Source organism: Rhinolophus ferrumequinum, chromosome 21, assembly GCF_004115265.2.
Source record: "Rhinolophus ferrumequinum isolate MPI-CBG mRhiFer1 chromosome 21, mRhiFer1_v1.p, whole genome shotgun sequence".
In the NCBI taxonomy this organism is placed as follows: domain Eukaryota; kingdom Metazoa; phylum Chordata; class Mammalia; order Chiroptera; family Rhinolophidae; genus Rhinolophus; species Rhinolophus ferrumequinum.
In genome coordinates, this window is record NC_046304.1 from 36,099,754 (window position 1) to 36,125,076 (window position 25,323).

The 25,323-nt window shown below is 38.2% G+C and overlaps 1 protein-coding gene across 2 annotated transcripts; it reads right to left on the reverse strand.

Moving 5' to 3' along the window:
* Positions 1 to 232: 232 nt before the first annotated feature.
* Positions 233 to 24,351, reverse strand: MED1 (mediator complex subunit 1). 2 transcript variants are annotated; one of them, XM_033089944.1, is made up of 17 exons: positions 24,124 to 24,351; positions 21,869 to 21,975; positions 18,974 to 19,052; positions 17,261 to 17,315; positions 17,024 to 17,156; positions 16,287 to 16,315; positions 14,243 to 14,314; positions 13,646 to 13,720; positions 13,003 to 13,076; positions 12,555 to 12,644; positions 11,665 to 11,776; positions 11,028 to 11,152; positions 10,487 to 10,605; positions 9,505 to 9,706; positions 7,983 to 8,078; positions 7,759 to 7,864; positions 233 to 6,626 (listed from the first exon to the last, which is right to left on the reverse strand). In XM_033089944.1, exons 1-17 carry the CDS (start codon positions 24,146 to 24,148, stop codon positions 3,383 to 3,385), a joined length of 4,743 nt encoding a protein of 1,580 aa, XP_032945835.1. In that variant the 5' UTR covers positions 24,149 to 24,351; the 3' UTR covers positions 233 to 3,382. The 2 variants fall into 2 exon arrangements, with proteins under 2 accessions (XP_032945835.1, XP_032945836.1); XM_033089945.1 differs by having other exon boundaries at positions 3,125 to 6,626; positions 24,205 to 24,337.
* Positions 24,352 to 25,323: the final 972 nt, after the last annotated feature.

A 25,323-nucleotide genomic window follows, 5' to 3' on the forward strand; every position in this document is an offset into this window, starting at 1 on the left:
TTCTCTCAGCAAGTACTGATCAATTTGGTGACTAAGGCCTACAAAAGACAGTAAAACTAGCTCAAGCAGATAAATGAAAATGTTCACTTCTGTTTCCCTATTTCAATTATCTTCTCCAGTTAACCTATTTCAAGTAATACTCAAGGAAGACTTTTTTTGATTGACCAGACTTTTTAAAAGGTTAATAAATGAAAATTGTTCAAAGGCTAAAAATTTATTACACACAGGCAGATTACTTTTTATCAAAGAAATTTATTTGCATGTAAATAAACAGGTTCTTTTGTAATGTTTCGGGAAAAAATCCCAGATTTTTGTCTACTTTCAAAAAAATGAAAAACCCCAAAGTATTTACAGAACGGCCATACGCACAGAAAATCAAATTTGAAAGATTTTAGAAAAGACCCTCCCCAGCTGCTCCTGATGTACATTTTTAAAACTCAAAATGTAAAGCCCAGCTTTTACAGCTGAGTATGTTTCCCAACCTAGCATCTGAGATGTTAAGTACTTCCTACCCCTCAAAAAACTCAAGCTTGGAAATAAGGAGGTAGGAGGATTGACAAAGGGGAAAAAACAAAAAGATTGCCCAGGGATTGTAAATAATGTTTCCTATACTGGCATCTACTTTAAGTAACTTGACTGGATACTGTATGACTCACTGGCTTCTGAAAAGGTGGTTTTTGTTTTCTGAGAATTCATGATATTGCTGCACTAAATGTTTAGACCTAGGCCTTAAGGAAAATCTTTCCAAGAGTCACCAACTTCAAGCCTGATTTTGGCAATGATTTCCGACTTCATTTCCCCCCCACCCCCAAAATGTTTTAAAATACACTGATTTTGAACCTGAAATCTTCATGTACATCAGAGCAGGTTTTGACCAAGAACCCCTAACATGAAGCCAAAAGACAAAAGAATCAGGTCAAACAAAGACTACATAAGACACTAGCAGCAGAAGACAGGTAGAAGTTGACTTCATGTCCTTGCCGTCTTTTGAAACAGGAGAATGAGTACACCTAGACAGGAGGGAGGTGTCCCAGGCTTGGTTTATTCTGCCTCTTCTCCTCCACCCTGTGGAGAAATGCAGTGCTCCCTGGTTCTCAGGCAGGGTGAAGCAGTTTAGCCCCGGCTCCCTGTTAAGCAAGTTCAGATGCTGGGTCAGTGTGTGGGGTGTGCCCATCGACAATTCAGGGGCTTATCCTTCATCCAGATCCTAACTCGGGATCCTTTGATCTGGGATGAAGACAGAAAGAGAGAAAAAGCTTCCCAGTTTACTCATTTTGGTATTTGTTGGCTCTGCTTGGGGGAGCTGAGCCCCTGATACTATGCAGTACATTCCCCATAAGATTTTCCCCACCCAGAACAAACTTAAAAACCACGTAACTTTGTTTTATTTCTGCAGAAACCAATGGGATAGGATTGAAAACTAGGTGAGAAACTTGTGAGAAATCCAACCTGGTTGTATGTCTGAGAGGCTGCTACTGTATCAGCATCACAAGATAAAGCATTCTGGTATCACCTTGCCCATGTCCTCCTTAGTGTCACCCAAGACATTTGACTCTGATACGGTAACCGATAACTTTTCTTGCTCCACTTTGCAATGTTTCGTTTCCTACTTCTTATTACCTTAGGACACAAAAGTGGCAGAGTTGTTGAGAGCTGATGACCAGAAAAGGGAGAACACTGGAGGAAATCAGAGACAGGAAAGAAAGCCAAAGCTGATTTTCCAACTCTATGCTAACTTCAACCTGCAGAAAAAGCTGAATATAGAAATCTTCTTCTTCAGTATCTGATGAAGTCACTCCATGTATTACACACATACACAAATGAATCACCTGGCTTTTCTTTTTGTTTTAATCCAGAAGAGTTGTGCTCGGGACCGTGCCCCGTCCTACTGATACAGATCCTGAATGGAATAATCAGGAATGGCACAGTGCAGGTGTCAAATTCAAAGTAAGGCCGCAGAATTTTGAGAGGACCCTCCAAATACTGAGAACTTGTGTTGCACTCAAATGGTCTCCTGGATTTTTATATTTATGAGAAGGGCTTCTTATTGATGTCCCCCAGAATCCAGACTCAGACCTATTACTCCAAAAAGGTCCAATTGTGTTGCTACATAGTAGCAAGGGTTTATCTTCATGCCCACCTAGCATTCCAGGCCCCCATTACTTCAAGTGAGCTTGAAATTGTTTTAAGTGAACTATGGCTGCAAATTTTTTTATTGTTTTATTTAAGGGAGCATGAGTGATTAAAGACTGGACTCTTCCTTGTGAAGAGAAAGGAGTCCAGCTGTCAGGAATGGCATCAGTTATCCTATAAACAAAATGCTGGGGTGTGGACTTTTGGCACATTGTGGAGATAGGAGAACTATTAATTCTGTAATGGTTTTCATGCCACTGGGTCAGGGAGGCTGTCCTACATTAAACCTTACTGCATCTGAAAACATGTTTCCATCCCAAAAAGCCAGCCCAGCTTTTTTTTTTTTTCACTTTTTTTTTTTTTAAGAGGAAAAAGAGACTACAAATCAATACCTCCACAGGGAGGTAACTCCTAATATTCCTATGATGCCTGAACCCTGTGAAAAACCTCCTAAAACAGAAATACCATTTGGGTTTTTCACCTTAACTCTAAAGGTGGGCTCTGACTAATCTGCTTGGGCTTGATGCTACAGTACCAGCTCAAGCTGCAAGCTCCCTACAACCAAATAAGCCTTGCTCTTCTACCTCCCATCATTTTGAACCCTGAACCTCATAGAATTAGAAAGAAATACTGCATAAAACCAGATAAAGGGTTAAAATATTACAAATAAATAGCTAAAATTATCTTCCCTCCCCCAAACACTCCTCAGAAACAGACACTGAACATTACTTAAGTGTCCAAAATGACCAAAGTCCTTCATTTGCCCCTGCCTCACATGGACAACTACCCAAAGGTGAACAACCTTCATGCAAATGCATCAAGGAATGTATTGCTTTTTCACTTTCTGCCCAGCCCTTCAAATACATGCACTAAAATGAGTTTAAAACATGGCCTAAAAATGGAAAAAGGGAGAAAAAATATATATGAATATTTCCCACAAAACTGTTTCCCACCCTTCCCTCTCCCGATGCCCCTCCCGCCCCCTCCCGCTTTCATAAGCAAATATTTTAACCTTTTTTTTTTCCTGGCAAAGGAACAAGCGATTCTTGGTAACTAGAATCAAACCCTATGGTTTCTTTTGTAGGGTCTGGCTATGCCTTTCTAAATTGACCCAGCTCAGTATCAAAGACATGCCATTTAACATTCTTAAACATAAAATCAGACCTGTCCATCTCACCCCTGTGGTGGTCTGCCTATAAACTGATTAGTTTTTCTCCGGCCATGTTTTTTGTCTTAAAATGTAAGGTTCCTAATTGCCAATCAGGGCTACATCCATAAGATCATCATCTTCCTCCCCAATCATAAAGTCAGGGCTGAGCCTCGAGGGCCTGTCTGTAGATAAGATTGTGTTACTTGTCATAGACAAGGATTGGTCTGAAGAGATAGGTGATTTAGACCAACTCTCCGGCTTGATGCTATGAGATTTTTTCTTGTCTCGGTCTTTGTCCCGGTCCCGATCTTTATCTTTTACTTTCTTCTTTTCCTTTTTGTGCTTCTTATGCTTCTCTGTGCTGTATTCTGGAAGTGGTCGGATGCCATCATCTGAGCTGGGACTGTTCTGATAAGATTTCTCTGCTATGGAGGAGCCTGACTCACTTTCACTGTCCAGATTCTGGGGGGTATATGCTGGTGACTTGCTATGGCTGGGAGAGCCACGCTCATGCTTTGGAGTGGAACCACTGATGAGTGGAGAGCCATAGTTTTTGGAAGAGGCCATCTGAGGCCTAAGCCCTTCTCCACTACTTTCCCCAGGCTTCTGCAAAGTCACTTTGGCTTTAATGCTGGGGGATCCCCCATCATGCTTGCTGATGATAATTTTTGCCACACCCGTACTTCCCACATTTTTTGACTCTGAAGTCTTCTTAGACGAATCCACTGAGCCCCCCGAGGTGGAAACCTTTGATTTGTCTTTATCACTTTTCTCACGCTTGCCCTGGAACTCTCCTCCTGACATATTATGTTTGGAGGACATAGAATGGCTAGAAGAATTTGTGCTCATCCCCATCTGGCCGTCCATTGGGTCTTCACCCCCAGGGCCACTGGTGACAACCCCATGCTTCAATTTATCTATGACAGCTGTTAAGGACGGCTTCTTATTTCTGCTGGGAGATTTCCCTTTGGAACTCCCATGCTGGTTCTGAGAGGATGACATGGAAGAGCCACTTGAGGAAAAGGATGAGGAAGATGCTGTACAAGAATTAGATGATGGGGGAGTTTTCTGAGACAATGAGCCTGAGGATCCTAACCCTGAAGATGACTTCATGCCAGTACTTGAACTAGTTCCAGACATATGAGAACCACCAGAACCTGAACTGATAGGGGACTTGGCTTTAGAGGATGGGGGCGTCCCAGGAACAGGCTTCATAGGAGACGCAAGCTTATCAGAGCCTCCAGGTGGCCTTGAATGAGAAGGGGATATGTTTGGTTTACTTAAAGAAGGATTCATAAGTGATGATGGCTTCCCTTGAGGTTTCATCTTGGTGCTGCTGGAGCCACTGCTCAGTCCATGCTTGGTAATGGGAGAGGAGCCTGGCTTCCCCCCAGACTGGGATGAATTTTTGGACTGGCTAGATCCAGAAGACCCCTGGTTAGAATATATACTGCTACTTAACTTGGAACTTGATGAACCTTCTGATTTACTGCTTTTCATCTTGCCTGAGTTGGAAGCAGAAGACAAGGAAGAAGAAGAAGAATGGCTATGGTGGCTTTTACTGCCTGAGGAAGACACAGAACCACTGCTGGTGTACTGACTGTGAGAAGAGGGCTTGCCCACCATCACGGTTCCCTTAGGAATCTGAATAGTGATTTTGGGAATGGGTGGTGTGGCAACACCTGGGGGAGTCTGAGATCTTCCTGAACTGCCTGGAGATTTGGATCCACCTGTACTGGTAGGTGGGGTGAAAGGTCGGTTAGAAGAACTGTGAGATGGAGACTTTCCCTCAGTGTCTGCCTTCTTCCGCTTTGGAGGCTTATCTTTGCTCTTGCCATCATTAGACGCGGTCCGACTGCGCTTCCCTGGTTTGCTATCTAACCCTGGCCCGGACAGACTGCTATTACTGGTGCCATTGCCTTCCTTTACTCTCTTCTGAGTCTTGTCTTTCCCTAAGTCCCCAGTGGTCAATAAAGGACTCTGGCTACCACTGTGATGCTCCATAAGATCTACAGAACCCAAAGCCTTACCAGCCACTGCGATAATACTGAAATCAACCGTGTCAGCTTGGCTATTGCCTTTAAACTTAGTCTCCCCATTATCACCTCCAAGCATTGGCACCCCCAAAGTATTTAGTGCCTGAGATGCAAATCCTTTGAAATCATCATTATCTCCACTTTGGCTGCTTTCATCAAAATATTCTTCTCCAAAACCACTTTGGCTCTGGCTATTCAACAAATCAGGATTGAAATCTACTCCATCAGGAAAAAAATGATTGGTAGGAGACTCACTACTGGGGCTTCCAGCAGCATCTGCAATAAGGTCAGCGGGATCAGTGTATGGATTTTCATTATTATTGGTTTGAAAGACATCAGGGTCAAAGAGGGCACTCTGAGAATGCCCAGAGCTTGAAGAATCTCGAACAGGGGTGCCAATGGGTGGGCAATCGTCATTAGTGCTGGGAAGCTTAGAGGCTTCTTCTGCAATGTCTGAAAGGATATCAGTTACATCTGGGCCAATGCTGTCTGAACTGGATAGTCGGACCATCCTTTGAATACTGGGTTGGGGGTGAGGTACTGGTTGTGGGTAAGTTGTTGGGGGAGTGCTACACTGGCTTGGAGCTGGAGTGATGTGTGGCGTATCCAGCGTGTCAGCTGTCATGTTGACATCAAAGATCGGGTTCTGTGAGTCAACATCCATTGAAAAGAGCTCCCTCTGAAAGTCATCTTCAGTCTGGTGCTTGGGTTTGTCAGGTAGTAATCTAGATGACTTCTTCTTCTTTGTCTTGTTGCTTCCCGAGCACATTTCCATCCGGGGTGAGCCGGAAGAGGAGTTCTGCCTTTCTAAAGGGCTGCATCCATAAAGGGCTGAGAAATCCTGGGCAGGATTATCTTTAAGAAGGTTCATGAGCATCGGGTGGTTCTTGGTGTTGCCGGCCATCGAAGAGACAGGTGGCGGCGTGTGATGAGGAGGGGTCGGACTCGAGCCAATGGTAGACCCCCCGTTCCCTGTGATTTGCAACAAACTGGTAAGAATTGGGTTCTGAGACACCTTGCTGAAGTCCTCCCCATGGCCCACCGACTCATGCCGATCTTTGATGCTCATGCTCATATTAAACAAGGTGGTAATGGGACCCCCCGGAAAGGTGTTGGTTGGTGTAGTGGTACCACTCATTGGGTTGTTGCCTGTGGTCATGCCATACCCTGGGCTGCTAGCCGGGGGCAGGTTCTTTTTCACCATGTCTTCAACTGTCTCTGCAATGAGGGACAGTGCTGGGGTGTCGGCCTGAATGGTTTCAGCCTTCCTCCGAATAGCCCTCATCGTCACAGGGATGGACATACATCTGTAAAATGAGATGGAAAAACAAAGTTAACATTGCACTAGCTACTGAATAAAACCAATTTTCATTAGGGAAAACAGGCTTTAATTTTGCCTGAGATTTAGATATGCCATCAGAGGTTTGCATTAAGCAGTTTTCAGGTAAGGCAAATAACCCAAAGGCAGAAGCAGTTCTATGAAATGCCAGAGCTTTGGGTAAATTCATTCTAAAAAGAATCTAGACCGGTAAGCAATCATCAACCTCTTTTGAAGCACCACCAAAAACTATAAACAAGAATCCAAATAATTAGATATTATAATGAATTAAAAGAAAACTCTAAGACAATGCACTCCGTTTGGAGCTTCACATGTGATTAATGGGATATATGATTTCTCTTAATTAATGAACCACTACAAAAATCTCTTGATTCATCAAGTTCTAAACCTTAATGGCTTAGATCACCCCAAAACTATACTGTGAAAAGTGCTACTGCTGGTATGAAATCTTGTTTATTTTACAGCAAAACTTCTAATCTTACAGATAAATTTATATTTATAAACATATGTTTGAAAACATTTTGCTCTAGAACATCTCATTAATCCTAAACAGCCAGTTAGTAATAGTTTAGATTTTTGAAAATCATGTGGTTTCTGTCCAACTACTCTGCCATCTTACCTCAAAAGCTGCCATAGACAGTATGTAAATGAACAGACATGGCTGTGTTCCAAAAAAATTTATTTACAAAACAGGCCACTAGTACCTGTTTAAGAAAAAATCTCAAAATTACATATTAAGGTACCTGGGAAGCTGACTGCCTTACGTATCTTCCCCTATACTGCCACTGACATATTACATATGTTAAAAAGTGACAGTAGGGGATAAATGAAAAAAGATCTACATCTCATTTCAGCTCTCGCCCTTCTAAAAAGAATCCTAATGCCGGGCCAGAAGTTACCTACCTTACTTCCTATTACTCACATAATGATATTTGAAAACACCAAAGCTCGTATTGCTTTTGAATCCAAAAGCAGAGAAAGGTGAATTTAAAGCAGTAACTGAATGCTTTCCTCCTAAATTTCCAATTCACTCTAATACTGAAAACAACATTCCTTATACATTTCTTACTAGGACTCTGATGGAAAAGGGCCAGTGCTACCTTTGAACAACTTTGGCAATGAAGTCATCTGTGCAGATGAGTGCATCTGATATCCCCTTGTAGAGTTTACAGCTCACATGTGTTGAGTCCTGCACATCCATTACCACTGAAAGACAAAATATATAGGACGTATTTGAGATAGATTCAGCTTCTGACTTTTCAAAAAGAGATAAAGGTACCAAACTGCTGCCCTGAGAGAGGTGCTAGTCACCTATACAACTCACCACACACCAGGGAGTCATTCACAGGATGCTGAAAAGATACACTGAAACGGGACTCTGAGAGGGGACACACTTCAAATTGGAGGAGCCCAGGAGAATCTGAAAGGCCAAGAAAACATCATGAAATAATCAACCAAATATAAGACTTGAGACAAGTAAATAATAATCCCTAAGTATAAAGAAGGAAATTCTTTTTCTCCTTTGGAAACTAAATCCCACACGTTTTTTTTATGCACAAAACCTACTACGTATGTCATCCACAGGTCATAGAAGGAATTTGCCAGTTTGTTATACTCTAAAACAAAGAAGTAACTAAACTTCAATTTTCTAAAATGAAGGCATTTAATCCCTAAATTGTTAAAGACCTTGACACACATAAACACCCTGCCTTGAAAATTAATTCTGAATATAACTGTGGCCAAGAGGAATTTCTCATTCTGTGTGATAAGCAGACATCCAGAACCACTGCCATAAACCCTGCTTTCTATCAGTGTTTGCAGCTGTTAGCTGTGCTGCCCATGATCTGGTAAGCAGGGATGTACGGGCTACAATATACAATGATACTTTTATGCCAAATACACATAGATCTGTCATCATAGGTTCCTAAGCCAAATATTCTGGCAGCCCAGAGACAAGGATCACAAATTTTCTTGGCAAAAAGCATCTCTGTAGGACTGACTTCATAACTACCTTACAAAAACTCAATTTTAGATGCCCTGAAGCTATTTGGAGAATTCTCCTAGGATTCAAAAACATGAAATAGAAGGGCCATAAGTACACTTGCATATGCTCTGTGTCATTACTCTCTTACAATTTCTCTTTCCAGAGCAATTCTTAGCCCCATAAAAGATACCTCCTGATTCACCTTCCCTGTTTCTTCTTACCTACCATTTGCACTAATATATTTCTATCACTGAAGTGCTTTACAACTAAGGTAAAAAGTTAACTATGGTTAACTAGTGCAGCCAAAATTCACATTAAGGCTTCTAATAGCAAACTGTATTTGAGAAACATTAGCATTCTAGAATCCTGGGAGAAAAAAGGGCACAAATCTCAACTCCTTTTAAACGATATGATTAGGTTTTCCCAAGAATGGGAAGAGGAAATATAATCAGGACTAAAAGCTGAGAAGCACTGTCCTAACAACCTAAAATTTAGATATCAAGAAGTCCTCTCTTCCTACAGCATCCCAACTTCTACTTTATATTGTGCTGCAAGGTTCAGGCTCTTAGGTACCAACTATTATCACTGCATACAGAAAAAGTGTAAGTCTATTGCAAAACCAGAATAACAGTGGTTTCCAAATGCCAATTTATAGATTGGTTCCATCATATTATTTGTGGAGCTTAAACTAGATTCCCAACTCCTCCCACTGAAGTGCTAATTCAGTTCATTTGGGTGTGGAAACCAAATATCTGTATTATTAAAAGCTCCATAGGTGACATGAAGGGCCACCAAATTAGAGAACCGCTAGAGTAATCTGTTTCCATTTAGCAGTAAGTATATCAAAAGGAAAGGCAGGTACCTTCTTTCAGAATAGTTCTTTTGACACAGCTTCCAATTAGGGTGTTATACGCCACTTGGTGTCTGATGAGATTTAGGATGAGAGGAACGCGGCCAGGGTGCTGAAAGGTGACTTTGCTCACAAGGGTTCCTTGCAGACTCCTTCCATCTGGGAGAGGGGCATCCTTGTTGAGGAAATAACAGTGCTGCTGACCTGGAAGAGCCTGGGCACAAAGAAACAAGGAAACGAATGCTATTTAACCATTGTACTCCAACCACAAACTAGCCTGGAAAAAACCTACTCCTCAAAACTCAGCAGCAATTTCTTGGTGAATAATAAAACTCCACTGTGAATTCTCCAGTCCCCTAATGTTATAAATGCCAATTATTCACTTGGTTGAAAAGACCATATTTTTGGCAAATGTTCTGCTAGTGGTTTCCTACCCTAGTTAACATAAAAATTACCCCAGAAACCTGTGTAAAAGAGGTTCCTGAATAGTAAGTGCAAAATCTGTATTTGTAGTAAAACATCCTATATAATTATAATGCACCCACAGTTTGGGAACTACTACTTTAGACTATCATCAAACATTCAAATTTAAGTGAAGATGAGATTTTGGAACCTTCCTTAATATATTCATTCCAGCACTTTCTTCCCTGTATGTACTTGAAGGAACTTTCCAGATTATAAACACATGGCACTTGCAAAAATTAAACAGTAAAAATGCTTAACACCTACTTAATAAGCTTATAAAAGTTCAGAGAACCATCAAGAGACTTTCATGTGAAATTTCAACAATGCAGTGTATGTTGTTTCCTGATTCAGAAGCTCATGCTGTCTTTCTTCAGTATGTTTTAGAGATTTCTGAAATTTCTGGCCTGAGTAAATTAGGATATGATCCCGCAGTTCAAAAGAATGTTATCTGACTTTAGTAATCCCATAAGCAAATATTCTGATCTTGGGTCCAAACATAACCTACAACAGTCCATAGGGTATTACTTACAGCATAAAATCGCATGTTGTGATTCAAAGGTATGGGGTCAGGGTCCTTTGACAGCTCAAACTGAGTGATCAGTTCATAGAGGGGTACATAAGTTGGTTGAGTTTCAAACAATGGAATTCCTGGAAAAACAAGGATCAATATAATGATCACAGTAAGATCAGAACATTGATAGCTCAGTTTTCCCTTCATGACTTCTATTTCATTTGTCCATTTATACAAGAAGTACTTAGTACAAAGCAATATGACATCTATACCCATCAGTATCTTTTCTTTTTTTTAATTTTTCAAGTGCGAATACCACCTAGGGGTAATGGAGAGCAGTCTTTCTGTTTTAAAATTCCCAAGTTCTCCAACTAAAATTATTTAAATGAAAGTACCAGCCTACCCCACTCCTCCTCCTCCTCCTCTGGAAACTATAGGAAGAAAATCCATCAGTATCTTTTTGAGACCTGCAAGACCTAAGGATATCTAAGATATTCTGAATTTGAACTTTGTTATTCACATTTATAACAAGTATTAGCTTCTAATACTTAAAACTCACCTGTGCAGTTCTGAAGTTTCTGAACAAATGCTCTAGATACTGGGATTGGCTGGGGAAATTTCAAGAAGAAACAGGCAGGAAGATCAACACTGTTGGCACTGGTGATTGAGGAGAAGGAAGGAGTCCTTCAAACAAAAGGGGGAACGTTAGATTTTGACCTGATATGAAAATGAAAAATCTAAACACCCATTCTTAGACATGTCTGTATCATATAAACACATAACTGACAAGGCCTATCAAAACTCACTCTGTACTCCTTCCCCCAATTCTGAAACATCTTTTTTGTTAACCCTAAAGTGTTTAATCAAACTCCTATCCTGAGGCATATTCTCTAGTTATTACTCCAACATAATTCCAAATCAATGTAAGTCCCATAAGAAAAAAATGGAGCAATCATTAAACCAGAGGAACTGTCACAGTTCTCTTCTTTTTCTCTCAGGATAGAGAATGTGTTCTATGAGCAGACTTCAGAAAGGAACATTAAAATAGACATTGAAAAAAAATTAAATAGATGAAACAAAAAGCCAATCTCTAGAAAGTCAAGTGAGGGAAAGCCAAATGAAAGTAATACTTGTTTCATACTGGGCTTTAAGTTGAAAAAATGGACTTCATTACCCTAGAATTATATTTAACTTACCATTTGTTGTCAACCGGATGTGACCCCATAATTAATGGTGCAATTGGGAGTTTATACATAATAGCTGTTCCTTCAATTGTCACTGATGCGTTCATGCCCAAAGATCGAGGAACTGAGAAAAGCAAAGAAAAAGGGTATTCTCCAAAGTAACACAAATTAAAAGGATCTTAACATTAAAAAAAAAAAAAAAAAAAAAAGGCTAACTTCTGAATAATTTGTTAGTCCTATTTTGTTTGTCAGATATTGTAATACCTAGGTAACTTAGAATTGCTAAAAGTTACCTTTCTAACCAACCAATATACCTCTCTGTCAGTAGATAAAATAAAGAAACAACACAGTCGAAGGGAAAAAAAATTTTAAAGGCTTATTATTGATATTTACTTATTTTCTCCAACTTCGGAATACATTTAAATAGAAGTATGATTATAGGATAGTCAAAGACTGAAGTTACAAGGGGACCAAATGAGGTATTAGGCCATTTCTCATTTTATTTTAGGGTATTAAAGTACAAATAGAAAATAACATCCACTATTGTAATTCTTTAGTAAGTCAGATAATTTCTTCACCTTTAAAGTAATGACTAAAGGGGATTATTTCAAGTCAGATGGTTTATATCTTTTCATTCACTCATTTACTTATTCAAAAGCACTTATTAAGCTTTTATATTATGTACGTGTGTGTACATATACATATTTGTGTGTGTGTGTGTGTGTGTGTGTGTGTGTGTGTATTTGCCCCTGATACACTATCAGGTACAAACTTTGGTAGGGATGGTGAACTTATTAGAGAGTAGCAAACCAGAAAGTATAGGCAGGCGCAGGCATTCAAATTTTAAAAAACATTTTTTAAACACTGAGCTAAACCTTCAGTTGCTTTACAGTTAGTCTTACCATTATTCTCATGCAAAATGATGGGAGATGTAGTCTTATCGTCCAGCAGGTCAGAAGGAGAGGCATAGTACTTCAAGTTCATTAAATGACCTATGAAAAATAAAAATTTATCACTACATCTTTATCAGGTAAATTACAAATAAAGAAAAACATTCCCATTCCTGTAAATCTATATACAAGAGCAGTTTTACAGATATGAAAACTCTTGCTCCAAAGCAGCTTATGAATATGACAGAAGCATAAGTATTGATTCCAATGGCAACAATTTACTTCACAATTAAAAAAAAAACTTAGGAAGGACAGGTGTTAACACCTTAGAAATCATTAAAAATACAGAAATGACTGGTAATTTTCTCCCTCTGCTCCTAAACCCAAGGTGAAATTTTAAGTAATGATCCCTCAACTAAAATGAGATATTTTTCTAACTAAGCAAAATAGGATCACATACCCCCACTTCTTGGAGTGAGATAGCCAACACTTCCATGAAGAATCTTATCCAAGGGACCAGCATTGGTTGCTTTCCTGTAAGACACATGATATATGTTTGCTTGTATTTAAGCCCTGAAAGTATTAGTGCAACTCTCAAAAGACTTATAATAACTATCCTAATGATTCTGTCCTGTAATTGGGCATATAACAATTGTATTTCACCTTCAAAGTGAAAAGAATATTTCTGAATATACTGTAGTGTATGTAATATGGTGAACAAAAATTACAGCTAGACTATTATTTATTAGATGGGAGGCGAGGTTTGACAAGTCTTCAGATAAAACCTATGGAATACCAACCAACAACTTATGAATACTGACATTCAGAAAATGGAATGCATACAAAAACTCACAGATACAAACAACAGAGGGTAAGAGGGGAGGGAGAGTGGCAAAAGAGGAGGAAAAAAAATGGAATGCAATCATCATTTGGGAAGTGAAAGGAGATGGACAAGATGTATGATATAGGTAAAATATAGATAACAATACATATCTATAACATAGATATATAAAAATAGGACCCTGGTAACCCCCTATATGAAAAACTTTGAGAACAAGGTACCTAGAAGGGTCATATAGAATTGACACTTTAGTCAGTCTTACCAATACATAACTGCCATTTTAGATAGATCCTGTTCTAAGGATTGGAGAGCCAAGTACATTTTAGTCTTCAGTTTGCTAGAGTAGATGAAGAGAACAAGAGTTAAATAGTTAAAATGCACATGCACACACACACACATTGATATAGAAATACAAGAGGGCAAGTCTATATTGGAGGCAACTAAAATATTCATTAAAAAAAAAAAAAAACCTTTAAAATGTTTAAAAAATCCAGTGATTTATCAAAGCTAATTTTTATCTCTATTTAAAAGAGCCAAGCATGTTAACAGAATCCCAAGTAGCATGAGAATAAAAATGACAAGACAGTTCCACAACTGACTTCTTTCAGCCGAGAAATCACTATGTTGAAGATATCTCAAAGATTATAGTCTCTTATAATCTTTGCATTATAATCCATTAATGCAGATGTTGTTTGCTTAAAATACCTTTAAAAGACAGTTGGAAGCTGAGCTATATATTGTCAATATGAGTAGAATCACAAATGAGATAGGGCAGAAGACGTGGAAAATTTCTGAGCACAAAATGGTTTCCAGATTTATACTGATTTTCCCAACAAAAGCAAAAAATAAAAATACTTACTTATCCCCTGGAAGGTTATAAAGATTAACGAGACCCTTAAGGTGCTTAGAAAATTCATCAAAATTTTTTTCCCTATAAGGAGTTCAGAGAAGAGGGGAGAAAGACAATAAAACATATAATTACTACTCAAGCTTAACAGCAAAGTACCAAAAATAACGGCTGTAAAAAACTAATTTTAATAATTTGCTTTACTCTTTTTCCCCCAGTTCAAGTTTTCTAGACTCAATCAAAAGTAGCAAAAAAAAAAAAGAAGTGTTTTCCTTTCTCTACCTATTTTTCTGGAGAAGGTGCTAAAAAGCAGTGTAAAAGTCAAAAAGACCTGATAATTGATATAGTGATTCACTCCTAAGTAATGAGACTTGGTTTAAATAAATCATTTCTTTCTCTTTACATGCAACCAAGATGACCAGATATCGTTGAGGGGAAGAAAAACTTGATTGGAAAGGAAATGGAAGCAAATAAATTGAGAAGATGGAACACTTGTGTGTATATGGCAACATAAGAGTGGAGAGGGAAAATGAACACTGGGAGAGATGCGAGACCTAGAAAAAGGGATGGGTCCTGTGGAGGCAAACCATATATTCCTAAATGTTCCTATGACTAAATCTACCCCAGGAAAAAGAAACTAATACTACCATGACCCCTGGATTCCTAGAACCCAATATTCAGGCTTGTATTCTTAGTCAAATGGGCTTTTTGTGGCCAGGCTTAGGAATCCAACACAACAATTCTCTCTCTCTCTCTTTTCAAACATAAAAAAAAAAAAAGTCTCTTGAAAGCTAAATTGCCCTGACAATGTCAGATACTCGATCAGGCATTTATTGAACATTTACTGCTGGAAGTGCCATGAAGATAGTAAAAAGAAAGAAGAGCAGCAGCAAAACATACTCCCTACCTTAAAATTACTATTTATACAAAGAGACTAAAAATATCAATTATAAAGGCTAACATTCCTTCTGAGGTTCCTACTTCCAAACAGGCTCACAAATTATCTTTAGAACACCACTAGCTCATAAATTGGTACAGTCTCTACTCCAGATTAGAACCAGAAATATTGATTTGATGGACTAAGCCAATGTCCATCCTTCTGGACAAATGTGGTAATATACCTTTGCTGGACTTAGTGATTCAATGAACTCATGAAACATTTTTTATGTTGCTTTGCAATTTTTTTAAAGCTCGTTCAAATTGGGTGCATTTGGCTATAAGCACATTAAACTGATCATTGAGAAAGCTAAGTGTAAAACTTAGTTCCTCAATATTACCACCCTTTCTAAGACATCTCCATGTGGTATCTGAGAACATCATTATATTTAAAACATAAAATTGATGTAATGACTTTCTCAAATTCCCAGAAAGTTAATTCTGGTTTTAAATTTAAGCAGGGAAATTTCTACTCACTCAAAGAAAAAAGATAAGCCAGTAGAAAAAGCCATCGACTGCCAAAAGAGATCCTTCAAACTTTGCGCTTTACTATGATGGGAGTTTATCACACATATACCTTAAATATAAAACTAGTTTTCTCAAAATTAAAGTGAAAAAAGTCCTTTTTCATGGTATAGACAATTTTCTGAAGCTTTCTCTGATTCAATAATTAGGTTCTATTTATTTTTGTTGCACATAGAATTCCAAAAGGTACATCAGTAGTTCTCAACCAGGAGTGATTTTGCCCTGCAGGGGACATTTGAGATATCTGGAGATAGTTTTGATTGTCACAAGTCAGGAGATACTACTAGCAACTAATGGGGAGAGACCAGAGCTGCTGTTAAACATCCTACAATGCTTAGGGCAGCCCCCTAGAGCAAAGAATTTTCCAATCCAAATTGTCAATACTGCCAAGGTTAAGAAACCCTGAGCTAGACTGAGTAGGGTAAGAAATCAAGCTAAGTCAATTCTGAAAGTGAACAAGTACAGACTGTGAAAAATCTTGACCCAAGAAAATAAATTTGTTCCTCAGGAGAGTAACTTCTGACTGGCCTCAAAACCTAGCTTTAAAGAACAGCACTGTCAGACAATATCAGGAATATAAATATCATATGCTTACCTTAGCTGCTGTACAAGCTCTGGACAGCTCTGAAATTAAAGAAATTATGTTAAAACTTTAAACTACTTTAAGACCTTAGAAGACATCAAGAATGTTTCTCTTGTATTGACAGCATGTGCTTTATAATAAAAATACTGAAACTATAGAAGGTCCTTATATTCAGATATCAAAAAGTATTTTCTTCCTACTTGGTAAACCATGGGGTTGGGGCAGGAAATTAAAAATCAAAATATACGAAATCATGTATAAAGGAATCAACTTTCAGTAGTTTGTTTAAAATATAAAGATCTCTCCTTAATGCCATCCTTGGAATCCATATCCAACTGTCGGTTACACACATTTTATATTCATCTCTTTTACAGGATTTTTAAGAGACAGCAGCTATCTACAAGATTATCTGGCCTTCTTACGTAGTTATAAGTTCTTTGAGGAAAGAAACTTTTAAGTTATTTATCTCTGTATCCCCAGCACCTATTGTTCAATTGCGGCTCACATTTACTGAATGGAAAGGGTTCCTCTGGTGTTTCCACTTATCAAAGCCCTTGGATGATGTTGGAGATGGACCCATGATATTCTAAATTCCATTCTATAGCTATTGATGTTGTAGCCCATCACATCACCTCTACAGTGGCTCATGAAAAACCTAAACCCGAGCGATTTCAAACCCAACATTCATGTTAAAAGTAATATCCTTAAGTAAACCCCACAGATTCCAGTGAAATATGGACAACACATACCACAGGATTCTCCCCATGGTGAGCCACTTTTACATCACAAAGCTGTCCTGCAGGATCTAACTGCACTTCCACATAGAACATATCTGACGTGATGTAACATTCAGTGCCACTGGCACTGAGGTGAGAGCCCAGTCTAGCAGGAACAAATCAAAACAAAAATTAATAGAAGACACATAAATAAAGCCACCCAAAGTCAATACTAAGTTAAACATTTCTGCATACAAATAGACTACTTACCCATTCTGTCTTGCTATAGACTCCAAACGGTCAGTCATTGCTGGTAAAGATGTTACTATGAAAGAGTGAAAAAAGGAAATCACAAAGGATGCTCCAAATAAATTGTATTCTTCAAAGATAGAAACATCCTGAGGAGTATATCCATCCTCTCAAAGCTAGAAATACATTCAATAGTTTGAATGCCTATAATTTTGGCAAAGTTCATTGGTAAGGCGTAGCTGTGGCCTAGGCAGTAATAAGAGTCAAAAAAAAGATCTATTTGAAAAAATTATTGGACCTATCTCCTCCCCCTTTTTCATTACTCATTTGGGATAGTTATCTTTCACTTAAGACAGTTATCTACTAATGCTTGAATAAGAATGATTAACATCAAAACCGACATAAAAACAAACACTCAATGTTCATAGTGGTATTACTGGCAATAGCCAAAAGATGGAAACAACCCAAATGTCCATCAATGGATGAATAAACAAAATGTGGTATGTACATACAATAAAATATTATTCCGCTTTCTTAAAAAGGAAATTCTGATACATGCTACAAAATGGATGAACCTTGAAGACATTATGCTAAGTGAAATAAGCCAGTCACAAAAGGTCAAATACTATGATTCCATTTATATGAGACACCTAGAGTAGTCAAATTCTTAGAGACAGAAAGTAGAATGGTTGTTGCCAGGAGTTGGGGAGAGGGGGAAAAGGAGAAGTTATTGTATAATGGGTACAGTTTCACTCTGGGAAGATGAAAGAATTCTGGAGATGGATGGTGATGATGGTAGCACAACGTGAAGGTACTGAATACCACTGAACTGTACATTTAAAAATTGTTAAAATGAAAAAAACAAATTGTTAAAATGGTAAATTTTATGTTATGTATATTTTACCACAAATATACGTATTTACATATATTCAGCTGAATCAGGTTCATTTGTGGTGGATCAGAGTAAAATCTGTTTTTACTTTCATTTTCCCCCAAAAATAGAAGAGGTAATTATAAGCATGAATAATGAAGCTCGTGATTTAAATTTTATGCTTGCTTTCCTGAAAACATTATCCATAAACATAGTAAAAACCCATTAGTATTAAAATGTCCATCTTCTTATTGAGAATTAAAGAAAACATATAAAGGGGGGAAAAAGAACTTTCCCCTGCTTTTTTTTTTTTTTAATTTAATTTATTGGGGTGACAATTGTTAGTAAAATTACATAGATTTCAGGTGTACAATTCTGTATTACTTCATTTATAAATCCCATTGTGTGTTCACCACCCGGAGTCAGTTCTCCTTCCATCACCATATATTTGATCCCCCTTACCCTCATCTCCCACCCCCCCCACCCCCCCTTACCCTCTGGTAACCACTAAACTATTGTCTGTGTCTATGAGTTCTTGTTTCTCATTTGTCTTGTTCTTTTGTTGTTTTTGGTTTATATACCACATGTCAGTGAAATCATATGGTTCTCTGCTTTTTCTTCCCCTGCTATCTTATAGTTACCTTTCATCAATTATCTTTTGCATCTCTACCTGTCTCTAAAATAGGATCAAAAACAAATGTTTCAAAAGTTCAGTCAGAGCTCAATTCCATAATGAAAGCAAGAGCAACAGCTAGCACAGGAAGTTGACTTATCTCAATTTATATTTCTAGTGTAAGTATAAAATAGTCCGTCTTAAACTGGGTGTTTTAAGAAATCAGCATATTTCAAAGATGTTTACAAACCTTTGAGAGCTTTCTGCAATGTTTCCAAACAGCTGACCAAATGTTGGTGGCCTCCAGAACTCATCACAACCCTCTTCTCCTGTATTAAGTGGGAAAACATTTGAGGGAAAAATTAACCAAACCAACAGTGTTTCAAATAAAGATATACATAATCCAATATTATTTCAGAATAGTCTACAGACTACATGCTATAGTCTACATTCTCTACTTGTACATTCTCTATATACTCAAGATAGTCTATAGACTCTTAACTGTTACCCTGTCCATCCAGCTAAAGGAGGAAAAGTTCATATAGTACATGAATACATCTATATCCATATACATGAAGACAGAGAAAGTTATTCACAGATCTAAAATAATATCGCCTTCAGGGAAAACTAAGGAAGAATCAACCTGTAATAAGTGAGATCAGTCTCCTGTGGAGGTAACTACATCCTAAGATTTACTCAGTTAAATGGGGTGGCTCACAAGAGCCATTGGCAATTCCCAAATCTAACCACCCATTGGCAATTCCCAAATCTAACCACGTGATTTGCATGGAATCTAAGAAATACAACCAGACTGCAGTCAGATTAGATTGACTCTAAGAAACAGAATATGTAGCCCAGAAAAGAGACTCCCAAAGAGTAAAAGCTTGGGCATAGTTTTTCTAACCCTATCCAGGGAAGAACTTTTTTCTCTGCACAACATTTTAGTCCCCAGAAATGTGAACAGTTTTATGACACAGGATAGTTTTTCAGGCTGTCCCATGCCCTAAATCCATCTCTCTTTGCTCTAATTCCACCCTCACAAAACAAACATCTGATTAATCAATAATCTGGCTTCCTTTCTACCTTGAATAGACAAGGGGGTGCTCTGGACAATGGATACCAGTATTTTGTTAATTGGAAAGATAAACCCTGTGTTGTAAATCGATAAAATTGGCATTATGATTTACATGTTAATCTACTGAGATTTTGTTAGTATATCAGTTGTTGAAAACTCTTCAAAGTCTTCATATACCAATAAAATTCGGTTTTTGAATCTCCAAAAGTGAGAGACAATGGATGTTATGGTGACCAAAGACAGACACTGGTACCTCAAGAAAGGGTCTAAGTAGCCACCTGAAATTCCTTCACCTCATGATTTCTCTCTGACAATATCATTTATAGAACATATTTCAAACTAGAATATGGCTGCCTTGTGCTATAAAAATGACAACCTCTAAATTCCCAGACTGGAAAAATTGCCATTCTTCTATTTAAGATTTTAATTCCTTTTATGTACACAATCCTAAGCCAGAAGATACATACGAGTATACATTTGTAGAATTTACAGTTACAGAAATCTTTTAGCAACATGACACTTTGATATCCATTATCTGATTTGATCCTTACAACAGAATTGCAGTAGGTCCTCGAATAACTTCGCTTCATGAGAAAACATGTTGATGAGAAAACAAAAATCGATTCCTGGCCAGAGCCATTGTCTGTGTGGAGTTTGTATATTCTCCTCATGTCTATGTAGGTTTTCTCTGGGCACTCCAGTTTTCTCCCATGTCCCAAAGATATGCATGTTAGGTTAATTGCCATGTCTAAATTGTCCCAGTATGAGTAAATATGAGTATGAGTGTGTGTGTGAGTACACCCTGCGATAGAATGGCATTCTGTCCAGGGTGGGTTCCCACATTTTGCCCTGAGCTTCCAGGATAGGCTCTGGCCACCCAAGACCCTGAACTGGGAATAGGCAGGATGGAACATAATTATCTTACTTGCTTTTATTAATATTTCTTAAATGTATGTATGCTCACATTTATTTCAATGTTTAATATTAGAAGTGTTTTGGGTCTTTATTTAGAAATTTGGTGATGTTTTTGTGCCCAGAAATATACCATAGGAACTTAACTTTTGTGTATATCAATTAGCTTATGGTAATATTGATTTCGTTATACATCGTTTCGCTTAAAGTTGCAGTTTCTAAGAACCTATCAACGTTAAGTAAGGACTTAATGTATGTGGAAAAGCAAACTGGTATTGTGTGCCTTTACTTTCCAGATAAGAAAACTGAAACTCAGAGATAGTAAATAATTTGTCCAAGGGAACATAAGTAGTAAGCACTGACGTCAAGCCTAAAATACAGGTATTTTGACAGCAAATTCAGTTATTTTGCTAGTGCTATACTGATATGATCATTTAAACACTAATAAACCTACTAAACTGAACTTACTCTGAACCCAAAGTAAGATTTGGTGAGGAGGAGGGGGTACTTCCATTGAAGTAGAGCATATATACAGAAAAGCGTATTAATCTTAAATGAAGAGATCCATGATTATCACAAAGTAAACACACCCATATAACCATTGCCCAGGTAAGTAGAAGTCAAGTTTTCCTGTATCACTTGACCACCAGTGGAATCATATGGATGAACGTTTAACATCCAGCCATGCTCAACCCCGTCGTCCACTTAACTAAGAGCTCACCATACTGTTGAATGACTCAGGAAGGAGCAGTACTGTGGAAAAAGGCTGACAGAGTGAAAAGGTGAAACTAATTCAGAATGAACTGCAAACTCTACTCCCAGCATAGACGCAATGTAAATACTATTACATTAGTAACAAGGAGCTTGACAAGAAGTGAACAATAAATGTCTCTATACCAGTCTATCATGTGTGTCTCTTATTGGTGTATTTCTTAGCACCTTTGCCTACAGTACACCAGTGCACTATAACTCATGATTAACACAATTTTATAAATATATCTCCTTAAGTAGACTCTTAAAACACCTGGGTAGGGGTGGCTATCAACTTTATGATAAATAAAATTAAAGACACACTATAACAACTAGTTTGGAAAAGTCTACACAGGAAGCTGAGCTTATTAAATAATTATCTAAGCACACACCACAATCCTCACTCACCATGACTTGACGCACAAGCTTAAAGGTTTCACTCCAAGGTCTATTTTGGTTAAATTTTGCATGGAGCCGTTCCAAGAGAGAACTCATCTTACTCAGCTTTTCCGATTCTACAATATGAATCAGAAGACATCGTTAGAAACTCTTTCAAGAACTTCCAGTTTTTCTTGCAAATGAAATCCCCATACATGATCCTGGTAAGAACTTAGTTAAAATATTTTTCAGTATCATTTACTTGGAAACATACAAAGAATTTATTTTTAATGACAAGAAGACACACAAATTATGAGTCTAATCTAATAAATACCATAGACTGGAACTGCTTTCTATTCAAACTTTGAATGGGAACCAAAAAAACACACAAACAAACAACAACAAAAAACCTCATCTCTAATCATGTTTCAGGATCAAGACTACAATTTAGTGGCAAAATCATTTCATGATATGCATGAAATCCCTTGCGTGATACATATAGAGTATATATTTGAACATGGCCTTACTATGGTTAATTGATTTTCAATGTGAAAATACAGACTTTCTTAATTTTTTACATAATTTTAAGAGATCAATTTCTAAGTATTATCAAGAAAACATGCTTTGTCATTCAGATTTCTCCTATTTGAATTCAAACTAAATCTATATGGACAGGGAAGAGGTAAATGTCTAAAGGATGAGTTTCCAGCAGAGGTAAGAGAAAAGTAGAAAAAACTGGCTCCTGAACTGTGTGAACGAAACTCCTATGCCTTTAAACCCTCCTCTAATTCTTCTACTGCTTAGAATGAGCAAGGACCTGTAATACCGTGTTTCCCTGAAAATTAGACTGGGTCTTGTATTAATTTTTGCTCCAAAAGACGCATTAGGGCTTATGTTCAGGGGATGTCATCCTGAAAAATCATGCTAGGGCTTATTTTCCGGTTAGGTCTTATTTTCAGGGAAACATGGTAGAGACCACTGGCAATGCAAAAACACACAATATCCCTGAAATGACATGTGTGAAGGGGTCTGGATAAGTTTATGTGGAAATAACCTCAAACAAAGCAAAATGGGATATGCTCTTAAAAACAGACGCACATTATTAATTGAAATTCAAAGGAGAAAAAGTTAGTTGCAGGGATGTTACAGAAAAGGTGTCATTGAAAGACCAACAGAATATCAGAAATCAGAGTTGAGGCAGTGACACCTTCTAAATCAAAATTCAAACTCCTTCCTCCAATTTCCTCATCCAAAAAACTGGTTTTTGAGCTGTTGCAGCCAGTTTACAGTTCTGGACACATTTCTGGCTATTCCCACTTTCAAGACTCATTCACTCAAGCACTATTTTACGTGCTGGGGATACAGCAGTGAGCAAACTAGACAAGATTCCTGCCTCATTGAGTTTCCATTTTACACTGTCATTCCTCTGCACCCAAAGAGTAAACCTTCTTCCTCTCCTTCAAAACACATTCCCCATTCTTTTCTTGAGAAGCCTGATACATATCTTTATATGAATGCTCAAATCAAACTTTTTTTTGAGCAACTACTTATGTGCCAGCGACTATACAATGAATGATGAGTAAGGCAAAGTCCCTATTCTATAATACGAAGCTCAGAGTAAAGTGGAGAAGACAAGTGAAAAATACAGTGAACTGTATTACTACAACTATGTCCAAAATGCTAAAGAAGCATTTAAACTGGAGTGTAGAACTTTAGAAAATTAAGTAAGATTCCATAGAAAAGTTGTTTTCCAGCAGTTCTGAGTTAGCCCAGCCATTGAAAGAATGAAGTTCAACGCCTTTTTAAAAAAATATACAATAGCACAAGATCTGAACACTGACATTCTAGGGAACTGTTGGCTTTTAATATCATAAGGACCTAATCATTTCATTCATGCCAAAACATCCTCCAGTACTTGAACGAATAGCTCTTATTATTATGTCATTTATTCAGATGTCTCTTCTGGAACAGAGGTGTAAGCAGGTATTAGATTCACTCGCCTGGTCTCCCATAACTTTAGGATAAAAATGTCCTGAGGCCCAAATGATTGCCCCTATCTCAACAGGAAACCTTCACAGAAGTTGGGAGCCCCCATCACCCCAAAGTCGGAGCTTTGGATCACCAGGGAAGGCACAGTCAGAATCTGAAACTCACACAAATCCCGCCTTCGGGACTCGGCGCCGTCGGGAGAGTGGCCCCGGCGAAGGCATCGGACCCCCAGCTCCTCTCACAGATTGGCTTCCCCAGCTGTGTCCCGCCCCCTGCTTTCCCCTTCAGTCACTCACCCTCGGTTTCCCCCTGAGCCTTCATCCTGACGGGGAAGGCCTGAGTCCTACACAAGAGGATAAGCCCTTCCCCACCAATACCGGCGGAATCAAGTTGGTTCGGGCTCCCGGGACGCGGGGCACCAGCAGTCCCCACTCTTCCCGGGAAGGTTCAGTCTGAAGTCCCTGGCGGCAAGAAGAGAAGGGTGCTCGCGGCCGCCGCCATCTTCCTCAACGGAACTTCCCAAAGATCGCGAGATTAACCGTGATCCTGCGAGAGAGGAAAAGGGCTGGGCACCAAACTATCGCGAAAAATGGTTAATGCGGTACTTCTCGCGAGATTCTCCCAACATAGCTTTCTCGTGGCTTTAGGTTATCTTAGGTTTACTGCGGTAGGTATGGTACTTTCCCGTTGGTTGTGATCGGTTCCTCTTATGAAACCGGCATTTCATTTTGGCATTTAAGCAGTTCGCAAATTAAAATCCCCGGCTCTCTTTACTGAAAGACTAAGTTTTCGAAGAATATTGGTATTAGAGATGTTTTATTAAAGATAATACGCTTTCTTGGGATACTAGATGGAATAATTATGCCATAAAAAAGATATTGGCCCTTTGTAACACGACGTTCCACCCCAGTCCAGTACACTTAATTCCCATTTCCTTTTTTTTTTTTTTTAATTTCAGAAGTATTTTTTGAGCAATTACAGTATTTTTGAAGATCTAGGAGATTTTGGATTAAGGTAAACTTGTTTTCAACCTTATAGCATAAGATGTTATTAATTATACTTAGGGTCCCAAAGGTGTTCATAATTGATTGTGTCCTTTTTTGTAATCGTAGTGAAAACAAGCAGTTTAGTTTGTATTCTGCACCACAAGTCACAATGTGTAATCATATTTCTTGTATCAATAAGTCCTCATAAAGAGAAATTTGGAGTGATGCCGAGAAGTTCATGGCCACTGGAACTGAAGAACCAGGCTAAAATACAATAGTGCTAACACTGGGTAAAAGTTCTTAACATAGTTAAGGTTACTTTTTTTTTTTAAGTTCTTTTTCCATACAAATCCTTGAAAATAACTGGTGAAAAGTTTGATTTTTACCTAGTTTGTGGCAAATATATTAAGAATGGATTTCTACTAGCCACATCTCAGACTTTACCTATCCTATTTCTCTGAAAATAAGACCTAGCCGAACAAACAGCTCTAATGTGTCTTTTGGAGCAAA

What these genes read in the sequence shown, in the direction of transcription:
- MED1 (XM_033089944.1), bottom strand. Translation starts at nt 24,148, where the DNA reads ATGAAGGCTCAGGGGGAAACCGAGG. An exon ending in AGCTTGTGCGTCAAGTCATG is followed by an intron (nt 19,053 to 21,868) that starts GTGAGTGAGGAT and finishes CACTTAATACAG; the next exon opens with GAGAAGAGGGTTGTGATGAG. An exon ending in AAGAACTATTCTGAAAGAAG is followed by an intron (nt 8,079 to 9,504) that starts GTACCTGCCTTT and finishes TTGGCCTTTCAG; the next exon opens with ATTCTCCTGGGCTCCTCCAA.